General features: G+C 29.8%; 1 protein-coding gene across 11 annotated transcripts in view; it reads left to right on the plus strand.

The window, feature by feature from the left end:
- LOC127711762 (uncharacterized) overlaps positions 1–15690 on the plus strand; it is a 135151-nt gene that overhangs the window by 22978 nt on the left and 96483 nt on the right. For 8 of the 11 annotated variants that reach the window (XM_052217874.1, XM_052217879.1, XM_052217882.1 and 5 more), the window contains exons 2-3: positions 6500–8794; positions 9500–9575. In XM_052217874.1, coding sequence (XP_052073834.1) covers positions 6500–8794; positions 9500–9575 — 2371 coding nt within the window. Of the gene's footprint in view, positions 1–3090; positions 3107–6499; positions 8795–9499; positions 9576–15690 lie in introns of those variants that run through there. The other 3 variants (XM_052217877.1, XM_052217880.1, XM_052217883.1) reach the window with 3 other exon arrangements.

Raw genomic sequence — 15690 nt, forward strand, 5'->3', positions numbered from 1 at the left:
GGACAGCACGTAATTTGTAGGAGTGGGAATAATTGATAGGTATATCAGGTACATCGACAGGTGTTAGGAAGGCAGGTCGTTAACAGATAAATCAACAGGTACGCTTGTAATTTAAATTATCAAAACGATAATGGTCTACCTGATAATTATAAGGTATAATAAGAGCAAATAAATTCAATGCTTATATGGTGGTACAACATTTTTTTTTTAAACTCAAGAATCTTCTAAAAGCTTATCAAGGTTATAAAAAAGTTAAGTATGTTAAATTATTCATCTTCTCTTGATTGTGTCATCAAGCCCACACATCAGCATATCTTGTATAGTTTACAGAGGTATGCTTCAGTATCTGAGGAGCTATAGATAGCAAATAAGGGGAGGAAACTGGTCTTATTGTATCCAATATTGAATGTAGACTAGTATGGCCACTTGCACAATATCTTTTCAACCTAGGAGTCAATGTAAATGTGTCTTAAAAAGATATGGAATGGACATTTAATGAACATGCATGAAATATTTGCCACTGGATGTTAAGCAACCATGAATCAATCATTAATGAGACAGCAACCCTAAAAAATGAATCAGTTAAATATTAGGTCATTTTTTTTTATGTGTATTACAATATTTTCTTTCAAAGCAGGTGATATAATTTGTGTTCCATTTAAAAAAAAAATTGCATCATTCTGTTACTGGAAAATTCAGTGTCATTTGAAAGGTTAAAAGTTCATCTCAAAAATGACAAAATTTCAGCAAAATAGGCTCCATTTTGTAATTTTGAAATGCCAATATCACATTTGCCAAAACAGCTCATTAATGGTTATTCATGATGAGTTACTCTTTTGATTATTTTTAGAAATGTGCATTTGTTTATAGTTAGCAGTCTTTGCTATCATCAATGATATCTATCCAATTGTTGATATAAACAATAATTGGATGAATATTTGCTCAATTGACAATAACTCTTCAGTAATATTAGTAGAATTGTTGAATGTTTTGCTCCCATAAAGTAACTCCCATGAAATAGTAAAAAAAATTATCAGTTTTACAATTGAAAATCTCCTTTATTGCTGTTCTTCATACTGATGTTTGTTTGATGGTCTTCAATGATGAACTAATCATGTCACACCTTACAACAGGACAAAGACAAAATCTATTTGATTTAAGTTTAAGCGGTATTGTTTGATGTTCATCGATTACTGTTGCAACTTTAATATGTCTTTGAAGGAGCATTATTATTTACTGCAAACAGGTAAATTAATAAAGGTTGAGCACTCACAAACATGTCCCGCCTAACCACATTTTTCATGTGCCTGTCCCTAACCAGGAATCTGTAATTAAGTGGTTGTTGTTAGTTGCTGACTGTCATATGCTTTTTTACATTTATTATTTGAGCATAAATCATGCCATTGGTTTTCTCTTTTGAAATCTTTGCATATTGTCATGTGTTCTTTCATAGATTAATTACTATAGGTAATAGGTTTTGCGCATTGTTGAAGGTCATACAGTGACCTATAATTGCTTGTATCCACTTCATTAATGAACTAAGGTGGATATTTGTCTCATTGGCGTTCATACCACATCTACTTTTTTTTTTAAATTGTACTATTTGTTAATGGGGACAGTTGGAAAGTTATTGAATATAAAAATAAGGAGAGGTGATATGATAGCCAATGAGACAGACATCCACCTGAGTTCAAATGAAGTAGATATAAGCAATTATAGGTCACTGTACAGCCTTCAACAATTAGAAACACCTATACTGTACTGTATAGTCGGTAAAGAAGATGGTTTCACCCTTGACTAGTACATTAATCTTACTATTGATCTGACAAGATTAAATGTCACATTATAAATATGAAAAAAAGTAATGTTAGATATGATTTATGTAAAGCTTTATTGATATAAGTAATATATGTGCTGATGACAAGATAGAAGTAATTATTACGGGTGAATTGTGCCGACTAGGAGGTAGGCACATCATTATGTGATACTGAAAAGAAATTAATTGGGTTCTTGAAATTGGAAATTTTTAAAACACATCTTTTGAATTAGATTGTTCATGAAAGTGGACTAAAGCTGGTTGCTATAGATGTGAGAGAAATGTTTACAGTTGAAATCATCAAAAACATTAGTGTTGGAACCAAATATGTAATAGTCACCATGGCAGCAAAATATAGTTGTCAGTGTTGTTACATTTCTTCATCTTCACCTCACAAAGGTTTTTGAAAGTGTTATTAATTACTTGAAATTATTTAAAAAAAAGTATATACAAATGTAGTTATTAACTGTTTTGGAAAAACTTTCTTTTTTAAGAACAAGAAATTAACAGTAGAAAAGTAACACTCTGAAAGATAAGGCATATTGGTATGTTAAAAAACAAAGTATATTTTACAATTGCGATTTAGTTTAAAAAAAATTATGTTGAAATAAATAAAATTTTATTTCTTAAGGATGTACATGTGTATATCATGTTTTGGGGTGTGTTATTTCCTTATGATCTAATCTTGTCTGTCCTTCAGTTTATTGAATTTTTGCAGAAATCTGATAATTCTGTATCAAACAATGTAGTATAGGTAAAAAATCAAAACAGAATGTTGATTTTATTGAATAACATGAGATATCTTTATATTTTGTTTTTGTTGTTGAGTTAAGGTTCATGAACAACTAAACAATTTTCTTTATCTTTTATACTCCCTTTTAGAAACATTAAACCAGTGCGAATAGATATCCTTGCATGTTTTTGAAACTTTTCCTTTGTCTATCGCTGGAAAATTATCCTTAAATTAAAACTTCACATCTTTGTGGTTCCAGACATCAATTAAAATTCAGCCATATAGGCAATTTTTGGTTACAAAATTTTTTAACATTCCTGCACACGAAAAATGAACTATTGTTTATCTGCATGTAGACGACTATAATGAATTAATGATCTGAATCATATTGTTGTGACGGGAAATAAATCTTGACTTTTTCTCTTTGAAAAAAAAAATCGGTGACTTTTCTATTGTGTATCACTGAATTAATACAAGTGCTTTTGAATATTAACGTAATAGAATTTATTATCATAATTTTGTGTGTTGTAATTTGGAAATTTCTTACTTTTTTAAAGGTAAGCTTTATACAGTTATTATGCATAATAAATTTTAAGACGAAGGTGTTTTCGAACTATTTATGAATGACTAAAAATTATGAAATCAATCAGTTTAGGTGACACACTTTTAAAAAAAAAAGTGAAATTAGTTAATTCTCTATTTTCATTGCTGGCACCCATTGAAGTTCTTAAAAGACTATAAAAAATAGTTTTCTAAAATTTGTAAGCTACCGGTAGGTTATAGGTAAATTTTCAACCAATTCAAGAACTATTTCCTATCTTATCATTGTATTTGAGGCTACAATTCAATGTAATAATGGCTAATAAATCATATTTGAAATTTTAGCTAGAAATAGGGGCCATATTGGGGCCTTATCAAAAATTACCTTTATTATATCCACAGTAATTATTGTTTAATTTCATTCAGATTCTGAGGATACTGTACTATGGGATGCATGCAATACAATCAGAATTATACTAGTTGACTTTATAGTCTTATTATTTTTCATATGATAATTTGACTGAATAGAACACTGGTTGTAATATAAGTTCTTTGAAGTTTACAAGTTTACTGAATAAACTTAAATAAGATTAATGGTCTGAAATTGAGATTTTGATTATTATTGATAGTATTTAATGGTTTTAAATAGAGACATATTAACTAGATTTATCTTGCATAAATCATAAATTGTATAAAAAATGAAATGTTAAAGGAGTTTATATTGTCATTGCATGTTACAATGGTAAATGTAGTTGCATAATAATATGTTTAACTTCTTGTCAACTGATAGTTTGAAATATTTTTACTTTGGTTCTCGAAATAAGATCAGGTTTTAGTATCTCATTGTGTATTATGAATAATGAGCTGTACATATGAAATTGTTGATTAAAAGAAGGCAGTTGTCACCAAATTTTTGTTAGTCAAAGTTCTTTCAAGCTCAAATTTGTTTAACTGTCTGTCTTGACGGACTGTATTACCAGTGACATTTGACAAAATTATAGGAAATGTTTTTATTTTAATTGTTTTGACATTCCTGGCAGTGAATATGGTTTGTTGCCATATATCTCTCTGATATATTTATTATATACATTTAGTGAATTACAATATCAGGAGTATAATTTTGTTTGTGCTTTGCGGTTTTATTCATTTTTGGAATATAAGAGTTGAAAACGGTAAGCAAAGATGTGTATATGTCTACAATACAAACATGAAGGCTTTTGTTGTAGACTTAAGGAGGAGGGCTTTGTGCACAGAAGAAAGAATTTCACAATGAATGAACAGTAAATGTTATTTTTGCATAGAGCAAAATGACTAAAATGAGTATAAAACACAACGAATAGAGACTATTGAACATGGAAATACAAATGGGGAAATATTTGGAAAATTGAGAAACTATTACTTGCACCTGAGACTACTATAACACTTAGTAGTCTCAGCTTGCACTTATTGATAAGATTATTAAACTTATAAAAGTCATGCTAAATTTACGTGATTTGCTGGATAAAAAAATAGTACTTTTAGAGTTTTAAAATTTCAGTTTGAAATAATTTGATAGTTCCCCTGTTACATTTTCATGTGCCAGTTCCAAGACAAGAAACTCATCAATGGTTGGCCTTTGCTTTTGTTACTTTGTTACTATAAATTCAGAAACTTTTGCAAAGTTTTTAAGATTTTTAATGTGACAGTAACATACAGTTTCACAAAGAAAAAGCTCGCATTTTAATTTTGATAGCAAAATTTGCATGCACCATTTCCTAATATTGCACTTATTAATCTCCCTTCAGTCTATTTGCAATAACGAAATACACAAAAATTATCTGAATTTACAGTATATCTTAATGTATTTAGTCACTTTTGGAATTGTTGTTTTAACAGATCTTTTGATTGTCTCTGTTAAATTTATTTTCAACTTTTCTAGACTCTAGAGAATTTCAAAGCTTATATTTTTTATATACAACTGTCCATTGTTGAAGACCGCAGGTGACCTCTAGAAGTCTTTTTGTTTTTTGGATCATTAGGTTGCTGTTTATTGACACCTAAAAACCAACTTCTCTTTTGTTAATTTATTAGCACCCATCAACTAATGGAACTGCTATCATGAACTATTTGTTGACTTTATAAGAGTTATTGCCCTTGAAAGATGATTTTAAAAAAGTTTTCTGATGTCCAACATCAATCCAGGGATCTTTTTCTCTATTATAATTAATTTATCTGATTTCATGACATTTTTATACACAATTTTTTTCAAATTGTTGAAATTTGTGACAATTTGTTTAAAAAAAAATTGGTGTTAGTACATGTTTTCAGATATATCTTAATGATTTTTTGAATACTTTATTTTCAAAAGATGGCATCCCTGGCAAATAAATGCAGGTCTCAGCTTTGTTTTGGATAGTTGTGTCATTGGCAATCATACTTAATCTCCTTATTTTACATGTTTTATACTCAAAACATGCTATATTACAGACTACCAGCATGTAATTTGGGAAAATTTTATTTGGATTCCGATGAAATAAAAAGTTTTTGTCTAAAAAAAAAATTGATTTAAAGGTTACAACATTGAAAATCAACAATTTATCCTGGCCCCAAATAAGTTGAGATGTAAAATACCACAAGTACTTATTTGACATTTGACAAATTCAAACATAATGTTTTATTGTTCCAATTATTTGTATATCATGTGAGAGTAGTTTTTATTATTATGTTCATAAAATTGTTACAACAATACACATTAAAAAACATTTATTACATTGTGTGAAAATAGAATCCCATTTAGAGGAAAAATTGTATAACAATATCAGTTTAATGTGGTTCAACATCACCCTAAGCATCCATAAAATATGGTCTTTGATCTGAAAATTTTATTTTCAACTAGAAAGACCTTTGAAGTATCTGAAAATAAATAAAAAACATTTTGTTATTTTAATCACATTTAAAGACCATCACCAGGATTGTTCCAGTCGATTTCAGAGCCTAATCATGTTAAGCTAGCTGGCAAATCATGTATGAGTTAGCTTAACTTTTTACGGTAATAGTAATCATTGAAAGCTGTTACCAAGAGATAGATTAATAAGGTTTTTTTTTTATTATTTTTATTACATTGGTATTTCTTACTTTTATTCAGTTGGTGATTTTCAAAATTTTTATGTAACATTGTAAGTTAGAAAGATTATTCTTTTATTAAATTGTTTCAAAGAAAAAATTCCTTATTTTTCAAAAGACAAATATGGGTAACCTCCCTTTCAGAATGCTGAAGATGGATATACATTTGGTGTATGCGAAAAGATGAAAAAAATCACAAAAGGTGAAAAAGGGAGTTTTGATGAGTAAAGAGCTCTGCTTTGATGTATCTATGGAATTATTCATGGGTTTAGTATATATATATATATATATTTATTTTCTCTCTTCAGCTTGATAGTTGTGTCAACTTTGAAGAAAGGAAGAAGATCAGAGATGCATTACGTGAAGTACAGGGGCTCAACAGAGGAGCTTGTGGAGGTATCAAACCACTGTCGTTCCGTCCACGAAATTTAAAGTTAGAACCTTCCATATCGACCAAAAAATATAAAGAAAATTCAGAAAAGTCATTTCATCTGCCATTGAAGGAGGATGAGAACAAAGCTGACTCTTTTCATTGTCAAATTGTAGAACAATCAGAGGAGATTAATTCTAATGAGAATGTAACAAAAGGATGTTCTTTACTATTGCAAGATGACGATAAAATATCTATTAATCTGAAACTGCAAGGAGAAAAATACCCTGAAACAATAAAATCTACAAGTTCACTACCAGAAGACAAAGTCAGGTCTGTTTTAGCCTCAGAGCCTTCTGAAACAAAAGATATTGATATACCAGAGTTTTCTCATGATGAAATTCTAAAGTCTTCGTCTCCTCAGGATAAGAGCAATTACTTGATATTTCCTGAAAAGAGTAAAAGCAACGTTAGGAATACAGCAGACATTAGTTCTGTGAAAACTTTAGTTGTGGATAATTTGAAAGAGGAACCTTTAATTGATAGAATCAGTTCCGTGAAAACTTTAGTTGTAAGTAATTTGAAAGAGGAACCTATAATTGAAGAAAACAGTTCTGTGAAAACTTTAGTTTTAAGTAATTCGAAAGAGGAACAGTTAATTGATAAAATCCGTTCTGTGAAAACTTTAGTTTTAAGTAATTCAAATGAGGAACCTTTAATTGATAAAAACTGTTCTGAGAAAACTTTAGTTTTAAGTAATTCAAATGAGGAACAGTTAATTGATAAAATCCGTTCTGTGAAAACTTTAGTTTTAAGTAATTCGAATGAGGAACATTTAGTTGATAAAAAAAGTTCTGTGAAAACTTTAGTTGTAAGTAATTTGAATGAGGAACCTTTAAGTGATAGAAAACAAGTATGTAGATTTTTAAGTCGAGGGAAAATCACATCAAACATACCAAAAAATGCAATAAAATCAGAAAAGGAAACTGCCACTCACCAAGCAAACATGGAAGGTCCTGTGAAAAGTTATAAAAGTCAGTTGAAAATTGGAAGTATAGGAAATTCTAAAGCTGCCAATTTACCATGCCAGTCACATGTGTTCACTAACGATAATTCTGAAAATATAGATCAGTCTCGGAAAAACATGACCTCAGGAGGTCATGATGTAAGAAGAAGTAATTCCCTCAAAGTTCTTAAAAAGAACCAGCTTAATCAAGAAAATATGCCAAATGAAGGTGGAACTGTTATAACAGAGGAAATCAGACGTAAATCTTTGGAACAAAGTTTGATAAATAATGGCAACATTTTATCAAATAATAAAGAAAGTGGGGCTATAGTTACTGAAGAAATGAGACGTAAATCTTTGGAACAAAGTTCATTTAGGAATGGTGATATTTTATCAAAGAGTAAAGAAAATGGGGCTATAGTTACTGAAGAAATGAGACGTAAATCTTTGGAACAAGGTTCATTTAGGAATGGTGATATTTTATCAAAGAGTAAAGAAAGTGGGGCTATAATTACTGAAGAAATGAGACGTAAATCTTTGGAACAAAGTTCATTAAGTAATGCCGATATTTCATTGAAGAGTAAAGAGAGTGGGGCTATAATTACTGACGAAATAAGACGTAAATCTTTGGAACAAAGTTCGTTAAGTAATTATGATATTTTATCAAAGAGTAAAGAAAGTGGCACTATAATTACTGAAGATATGAGACGTAGATCTATGGATCAGTGTTCCCTAGAAACAGAAAATGACAATAACTCCCATGGTACTAATGAAATAAACGGTAACTTCATCAGTCAAAATTCTCAAAAGACGGATGAAACTGATAAAAGTGAGTGTAATGAAAACGAGAAAGATATTTCTGTTAAACAGAATGGACATGAATCTTTCTTTAAAACCGATAATGAAGAACTTAAAAGTGAGAAAATTCATCAGGACTTGATGACTACAAAGAATACTACTGACGAAAAACAACAGGATAGCAACTGTTCCATTAGAATTGAAACATCGCCATGTAGTTCATTGAAAGAGGACAAAAGTTCATTGACAGAGGACAAAAGTTCATTGATAGAGGACAAAAGTTCATCATCATCAAATGCAATAGACATAGATGATGCTGCTGATGGTTGTAGTGACTGTCAGAAAAACCAGGAGGCTAACCATGAAGGTCAAGTACAATGTCAGACTGAGGAGGAATTCACACAACAAATACAGGCCCTTCAGATACAGGTAACAATATAATGTGCATTCAGTATTATTTCCTGCGTTTCAAGGATATAGGTAAACCACTAGTTGTATTGAACCACCTCGGTGGTCTCGTGGTAGCATTTTTCGCCTAGTGTGCAGGAGGTTGTGGGTTCGAACACCGGCCGGGTCCAAACCAAAAACTTTAAAATTGGTATTTGCTGCTTCTCTGTTTTAAAGAATTCGTCATTAAGGAGTAAGAGCAAGAATTGGCCGGCTAGGAGTGAGGATAATGTGTCCAGGTAAGGTGACATGTCTTCCTGCCGACTATTCCCTTGTGAACTTGCACCTTTAAAATACAGCTCACCATGTCGTCCTGTACATAGCAGGGCTAATATTCATATTACATTAACATGTTCTTGTCCTGAATATGCATATTTATTTTCAGCTTGACGTTAAGCAGCCATCTATCAAATTTGTCAAAATCATTAAAGTTATAGGTATAAAGGTAGTTACAGTTTGTCATCAATTGGTACCTGTGAAAATAATTGAATGAAAGTAAACACCTGAAAATCACAGAAACAGCTCAGTGTTTGCAAAGAAAACTTGCCAAAAAAAAAGAAAAGAAAAAAAAAGAGCAACAAAAAGACAAGACCAGCTAACAATCATCATCACATGTACACATTTACACACAACTCAAATGTCTGTTATTTGATTTCGAATTAGATTACACTATTTTGTTTATTTAAGCTGAAGGAATGCCAGGATTTTACAAAAAGAAGAAAGATCAGAGGCAGAATAAGGAAGCTGAGAGAACAGTTTGAAGGTAATTAATACACAAAAAGGATAAAGTGTTATTAATAAACTACATCTTCATCTCAATAGGTAAATTTTCATATTTTCAAAGTGGTAAGAAAGTCTTGGATTTTAAATATTGAAAATCTAGACTGGAAAAGTAGCGTTATCAACAGGGTATAGATAGTTTTCAATCAACATTATTTGAGTTAGAACTATTTCCCTTTTCCACCATGTTAGAGGGCAACCAGCATAAATTCCTACATATATCTGCAAAAAATCATCTTGTTATATTAAGGGACTGCTAGACTAAAGAAAAAGTTCCTTTCTGAACAATTTTAAATTGTTTAAGCCTTGTATTATTCATTATTACCATCTAGTAAGGATCTCTTATCAGACTTGCTTGTATCACATGTTTCAAATAAGAAAATGAACCAGTTTGCCCTCCAACATGGTAACCAAGGGAAATAACTCCAGCTCAAATTTTCTAAATGAAAAACTGTCTATGCCCCTAACTCTGGTTGTAATATCTATATCTAGTTTCATTAATGTAACTTTTTTCATGGAAGAACTATATAATATTGTCAATGGCATTGAGACAGTGATATTACATCCTATTTAACTTAGGTGCATATTTTTGATAGATTGAGATTTCTTATTTATAAATTCTTGTTCTGTAATGTTTGGCTCATTGGTATAATGGAAAGATTGTAAATGCATGGTTTAATCCTTGTCCTTAGCATCTAAATTTTACCTCAAAGTTATCTATCTTGATGCAGATTAAATAGTTCTTAAGATAATACATCCAATTTTCCTGTAATGAAAACAGTACTTAACAATCCAGGCTGATGTCTGCCCTAAAATTCTACAACTGTTGTAGAAACCCTACATCTTTAATCTTACCAAATCTTAAGCCCAATTATGGGCACTACCCTCAGTTATATTTGGTAAAGTTTAAATTTTGTCTAGATAGCTTGGGTACCGGTACATAGCATAAAATGTTTGATAATTACTCTCTCAGTTAATAAATATATAGTCCTAAATATATATATATCAAATATTATATTTTACACATAGTTGTATGCAGCTAATTCTGATTTCTAAAGCATTGACATATGACCTACTCCAATTCATTTCTTACAGCAGACGGATAAGCACAATGAGTAGTGCACCAGATTCTCTTTAACTCATTTTAGGACATTCTTACCTCTTATAATTTTTTTCTATGCCATTAAAAAAATTATTCCGCTTTTTCTTTATAGACTATAGGATTTGAATTTCATTGAAAGGCTTATAACAAATAAGTACTTAATACATTCAGCGTATCGGTTTTCCATCGTGAAATCAGATTCAAAATTTGTATGTGGTCTGGCAAAATTTCATTTTTTTTATTGTAAGCTATGAAAAAAATATTTTACAAATGACATCTCCCAATTGTGTCTTCATTTAAAAAACTAAGTCAGATGGAAAGTTTCGAGATCATGTTGAAATAAGATAGATATTGAAATAACACCCATCAACATTGGTATAGTATACTATAAAGGTTCAAACTCGCACGCTCAATTGAAATTTAATAATGCAATTTTTATATATTTGTAACATCATATTGGGATCGGATATAAGTGGGTATTTTGTATGCCGTTTTAAGAATACTGATTGAACTTGCTGAAAACATCCCTAAATGGATTCACAGTTTCAAACAGAGTAATAGATTGGTCATTCACCTCAGATAATGTGGTTCATATCAATATAGATGTTTTTACACTGTATTGACTTGGTCGTTTATATTGTAACTCACTATACAAAACTGGAAATAATTATTTACTATAGTTACCTACACCATTATAGGTGTTTTATATGGTACCCCATTCTACTGTGAATTCTTTTCATTGATACCAATTTTCTTGGATATACGAAAAATTATGTTTGTATGGATATTTGATTGCATGGTTTTGGTAGTCTGCATACCAAATCTATACAAAATTTGTACTTTGTTGAATATTTTAATTTGTGGTTTACCTTTATACCCACGAAAACCATGAAATTGGTATCCCACTTATAATAACGAATCCCAAGTATTTTAAAAAGCTTCTTTTTTTCAAACCAAAAATCCCCAGCAATTTCTTGCATAATTTTTTGCAGAAATGTAGCCAACAACAGTCCCAAAACAATCGTTAAAATAAAGTTTTCATCAAGCATGTGTTTGAAGGTTTATCCGATATATTGCAGAGATTCCAAATTCAAGATAGGAAACTGAAATGTAAAATCTTTGTTTTAGCTTGGCTATTGCATAAAAAAAATAAACTATTTAACACCTACTTTTAAGTTCTTAATGTTGTTGAATTAGTAAAAGATCTTTAAATTTTGATACATAATTGGTAGATTTAAAAAAATATCTCATGCTTTTAAATCAGTGGAAAGTAGATATTCAACATGTTTTAGTTACTGTAAATCATGTGTGATTTATTCTTCCTAACCTTTGCAAGGAGAGATATAATGCGAATATATATACATTTATTACATATATATCAAATTTGAATCTTCCCTAATATAAATCTTGTAAATATATCAAGTTAGTTGGAAAAATCATGAAAATGAACTACTGTGAAGTCAGTGAAAATAAATTGTTTTACAAAATTATTGCTGCATTGCAGATTTGTTTTTAATAAATATGCTGAATAAATGAAATTGGTTTGAAACAAATTGTTTACTTTTAATTTTGAATCAAAATAGGATGAAGGAATATATAGGTTGTTTGTTTACATAAATATTGGATCATATTGCTGTTTTAACTTTCAAATTGTATTGAAATTTTTTTGCTTAGCTTGGCAGGATATTGTATCTCTCTCATTCAAAAAGTGAATTAGAATCAGCGAGCTGTCAAATAGATTCTAATAAGTGGGTATTAAAATTGAAATGTTCCCTACCAAGTCTGTTGACATCAATGAATAGGTAAGCTTGAACCTTTTTGCCTTATTGTTCAGTTTTGTAGTATAAAAAGATGGATCGTGGCAAATTTCATCCAGATGTGTATTGGCTAGGTTTTACCTGTTGACAGGTACTTTTATCATCAAGGTGTATTGGATTACATTTTTGGGGGATTTTAATTTTCCTTGGTTTAAAGACAAAGGTATAGAACACAAATATTATTTTAAAAAAAATAATAAAACGGATCTGGTATCAGTTATAAGCTTTTTTTTATCTTGTTTGATACTTTTTTGACAAGTTTGAATTGATGCCGCAGGAATTAATGAAAAAGAAAAATTGAATATGCAGCAAATAGTTATTTTGATAAAACATCCATTGACCATCGTGACTTTTTCAAAAGACGTAGGATGGGTTAAATGCATACAAAACAAAATGTGAGTATCTGCACATTATTAAAATTTTATGCACTTCATCGACTGACATTGCATTTGTATTGTATTTATCATGAATTAAATATGAAATGACGGTTATAACACATTTTTCATTCAAAGCTCTCTTTTTACTACATTCAGAAATTTGAGTAAGCGTGGGTGATAAAAAAATTTATATGAGCCAGACTTTATTTTGGATTTATCCATTTCATACACCATTTATATTAGATAATTAAAATTTAAGAACATATATGTTGAAATGTTGCATATGATATTTTTAAAGTATGAAACTTAAATAGGGCTCGGTACATTTAAACCATTATTAATTATCGGTTAAGTCCCATGTACCCTTAAGGAAAAAATAAAGCTCTAAATAATTGATAAGAGCCTAATTTTATCACCTTTAGTAGTTTTAAAGGATTACGATTATCTAACAATTCAGTGATTTATCTTGGATTCTCCATTGTCAGTCAGAAATAGGGATAGTAGAGGTGATTTATTACCTAATTTTCTCCCCTGCAATGAAAACCAATGTTTGTCTATACCTATAAGCAGGAGATTTAATGTCCGATTTTGCTTTTTTTGGGGACATGTTTCCTATTCTAGGGTTGAACATTGAGAGTTTGCAGATGTGTTTATTTGTTAAAATGTGCTAATTAACTATCCCTGCCATATAGCCTTTTGCTCTAAGGTGATATAAACCAGAAAAGCAAACAATTCCATCAATCAATCGACCAATCAATCAATCATTTACATGGATTAATGTTTGCTGTACAGTAGACTCGACTAGAGTAAATTGATTAAGAGCAAAATGCTTTGAGTTAGAATAAAATATTTTATTTCTTTTAATGTTTTTATACTTGAAGTGTATGAACAGTTCATTAAAACACCTGAATGCAATCTTGATTGCAGCATTTACATACTAGATATCTTTAACCAGTGTCAAATTTATACATAGGATTGAATGAGCTTTGCTTGAAAAATTCATTCGTCTGCTATTACAGCATGAGAAATAAGAACAATTATTTAATAGCCTTGTAAACTTAAATGTCTGAAATTTATGGTAAATAGACTATTTAAAAAGTCTTGTGTTTAACAAGGATTAAAAAATTTCTTGAGTTAGCTAATGAAAGGATGATAGATTTACTTTTTGGTTTAAAATCATTTTGAAAAAAAATATGTTATTTTAGAATAGTTTTGAATGCAAAGAACTGTAAACTCCAATTTCAAATTTTTTTGATACATAGGAATTTTTGTAAAAACATTAGTGTCTTTAAAATGTAATAGATTTCTGTAAAATTAGTTGACCTGTAAACTACTATGATTTGATAAAGTGAATCGTGCTTTTTTTTTTTTAGACTAGTTGATATCAAATTGATTGTTGTAATTTTCCACACATTTAGAAACAGATTTATCTTAAATTTGCTGCATATAGACCTTCAAAAGAAAAGGGGATTTTATAATGAACTGATTCCGACCTCCCAGAAATGGCAAACCATCTGCGGACATGACACACATATTGGATGACAACCTTCTCATGACATTTCCAGGGGTATCAAATATGGCGGGATCAATATTAATAGCTTTCTTATTAAAATGATGACAATCAATGACATATCATCTTAAACATTGTGAATGGAAATTTGACTTGAATAACCCCTTTACTCACATTGGGACGGATAACCATCTAACAAATTAGACTATAATTAGATCGTAAACTTTAATTATTATATTTGACGATTTGTCATTATGACGATTAAATTTCTATCAATGTGAACCAAAGTACATCTTAAGTTATATCAAATTATAAGGGCCAAGATTTTGAAAGATGTTATTAATGGTAACAGATGACGATTATTCCTTTGATATTAGTGATCCATTTTTTTGGTGCCATGAACTAACTGACACAAATAATCAGAAAAAATATATTTTATAAATATAAATGTATATTTTGATTATTTCACATAATGAATATTTTTCGACTGTAATAATTTTTGAAAGCATTATGCTTTTTTTCAAATGAAATGTCAGTTTTGATATTTTGAATTACAAAAGAATGCTTTCTAATAAAAAGGAGTAGACAATCCCTTAAACATTCTTTTAACTACATTCTCTTGCAATAGGACTGTGTATATAAAAGCTTTGTTTGAAAATAGTTTATATATTGAATTAAATATACATTTGGAAATACCATAATGATGTATACAATATAATTATAATACTGCGTTTTAGCTTAGAGTTCCTTTTGTCTTTAAAATTAAAGATATTTTTTGTTAAACAGGCAGATTTCATCTACTGTAAAAATACCTTATAATTTGATGGTATGAAGATACAATTTATTATTTCATTTAAATTCTGCGGTTTTTATTAACACAAGGAAGAATTTAACGATTCTGACACTTGTATACTTATTAGGGTTGCTTTTAGCGATACAATCTCTCTTCTTCTTAAAACAAAGGTTTTTAAAAATCAAATATTGCACAAAGTCAGCATGACAATGCCTACAACCTACTCATATGTCAAGCACGCGAGTCGTGGGGTATTTTGCACATGTATGATTTGAACCCTTTACCCCTTCCATGTCAATAACCCAGACAGGTCTTATTCAATATTGCATGCACTGTAAATCAAACGATTGAAGTCTTGGTTAAGATTACGACTTTATGTTAGTTTATATGAATGAACGATAACCGTCTTTTAATTCATTTGAATATCAAAATGTTTTGGTGAGATAAAGAGCCTACCTACGTTGTTCAATAAAATTTGACAAATTCAGGTGTTTAAACA

Source organism: Mytilus californianus, unplaced genomic scaffold (assembly GCF_021869535.1).
Source record: "Mytilus californianus isolate M0D057914Y unplaced genomic scaffold, xbMytCali1.0.p SCAF_8, whole genome shotgun sequence".
In the NCBI taxonomy this organism is placed as follows: Eukaryota; Metazoa; Mollusca; class Bivalvia; order Mytilida; family Mytilidae; genus Mytilus; species Mytilus californianus.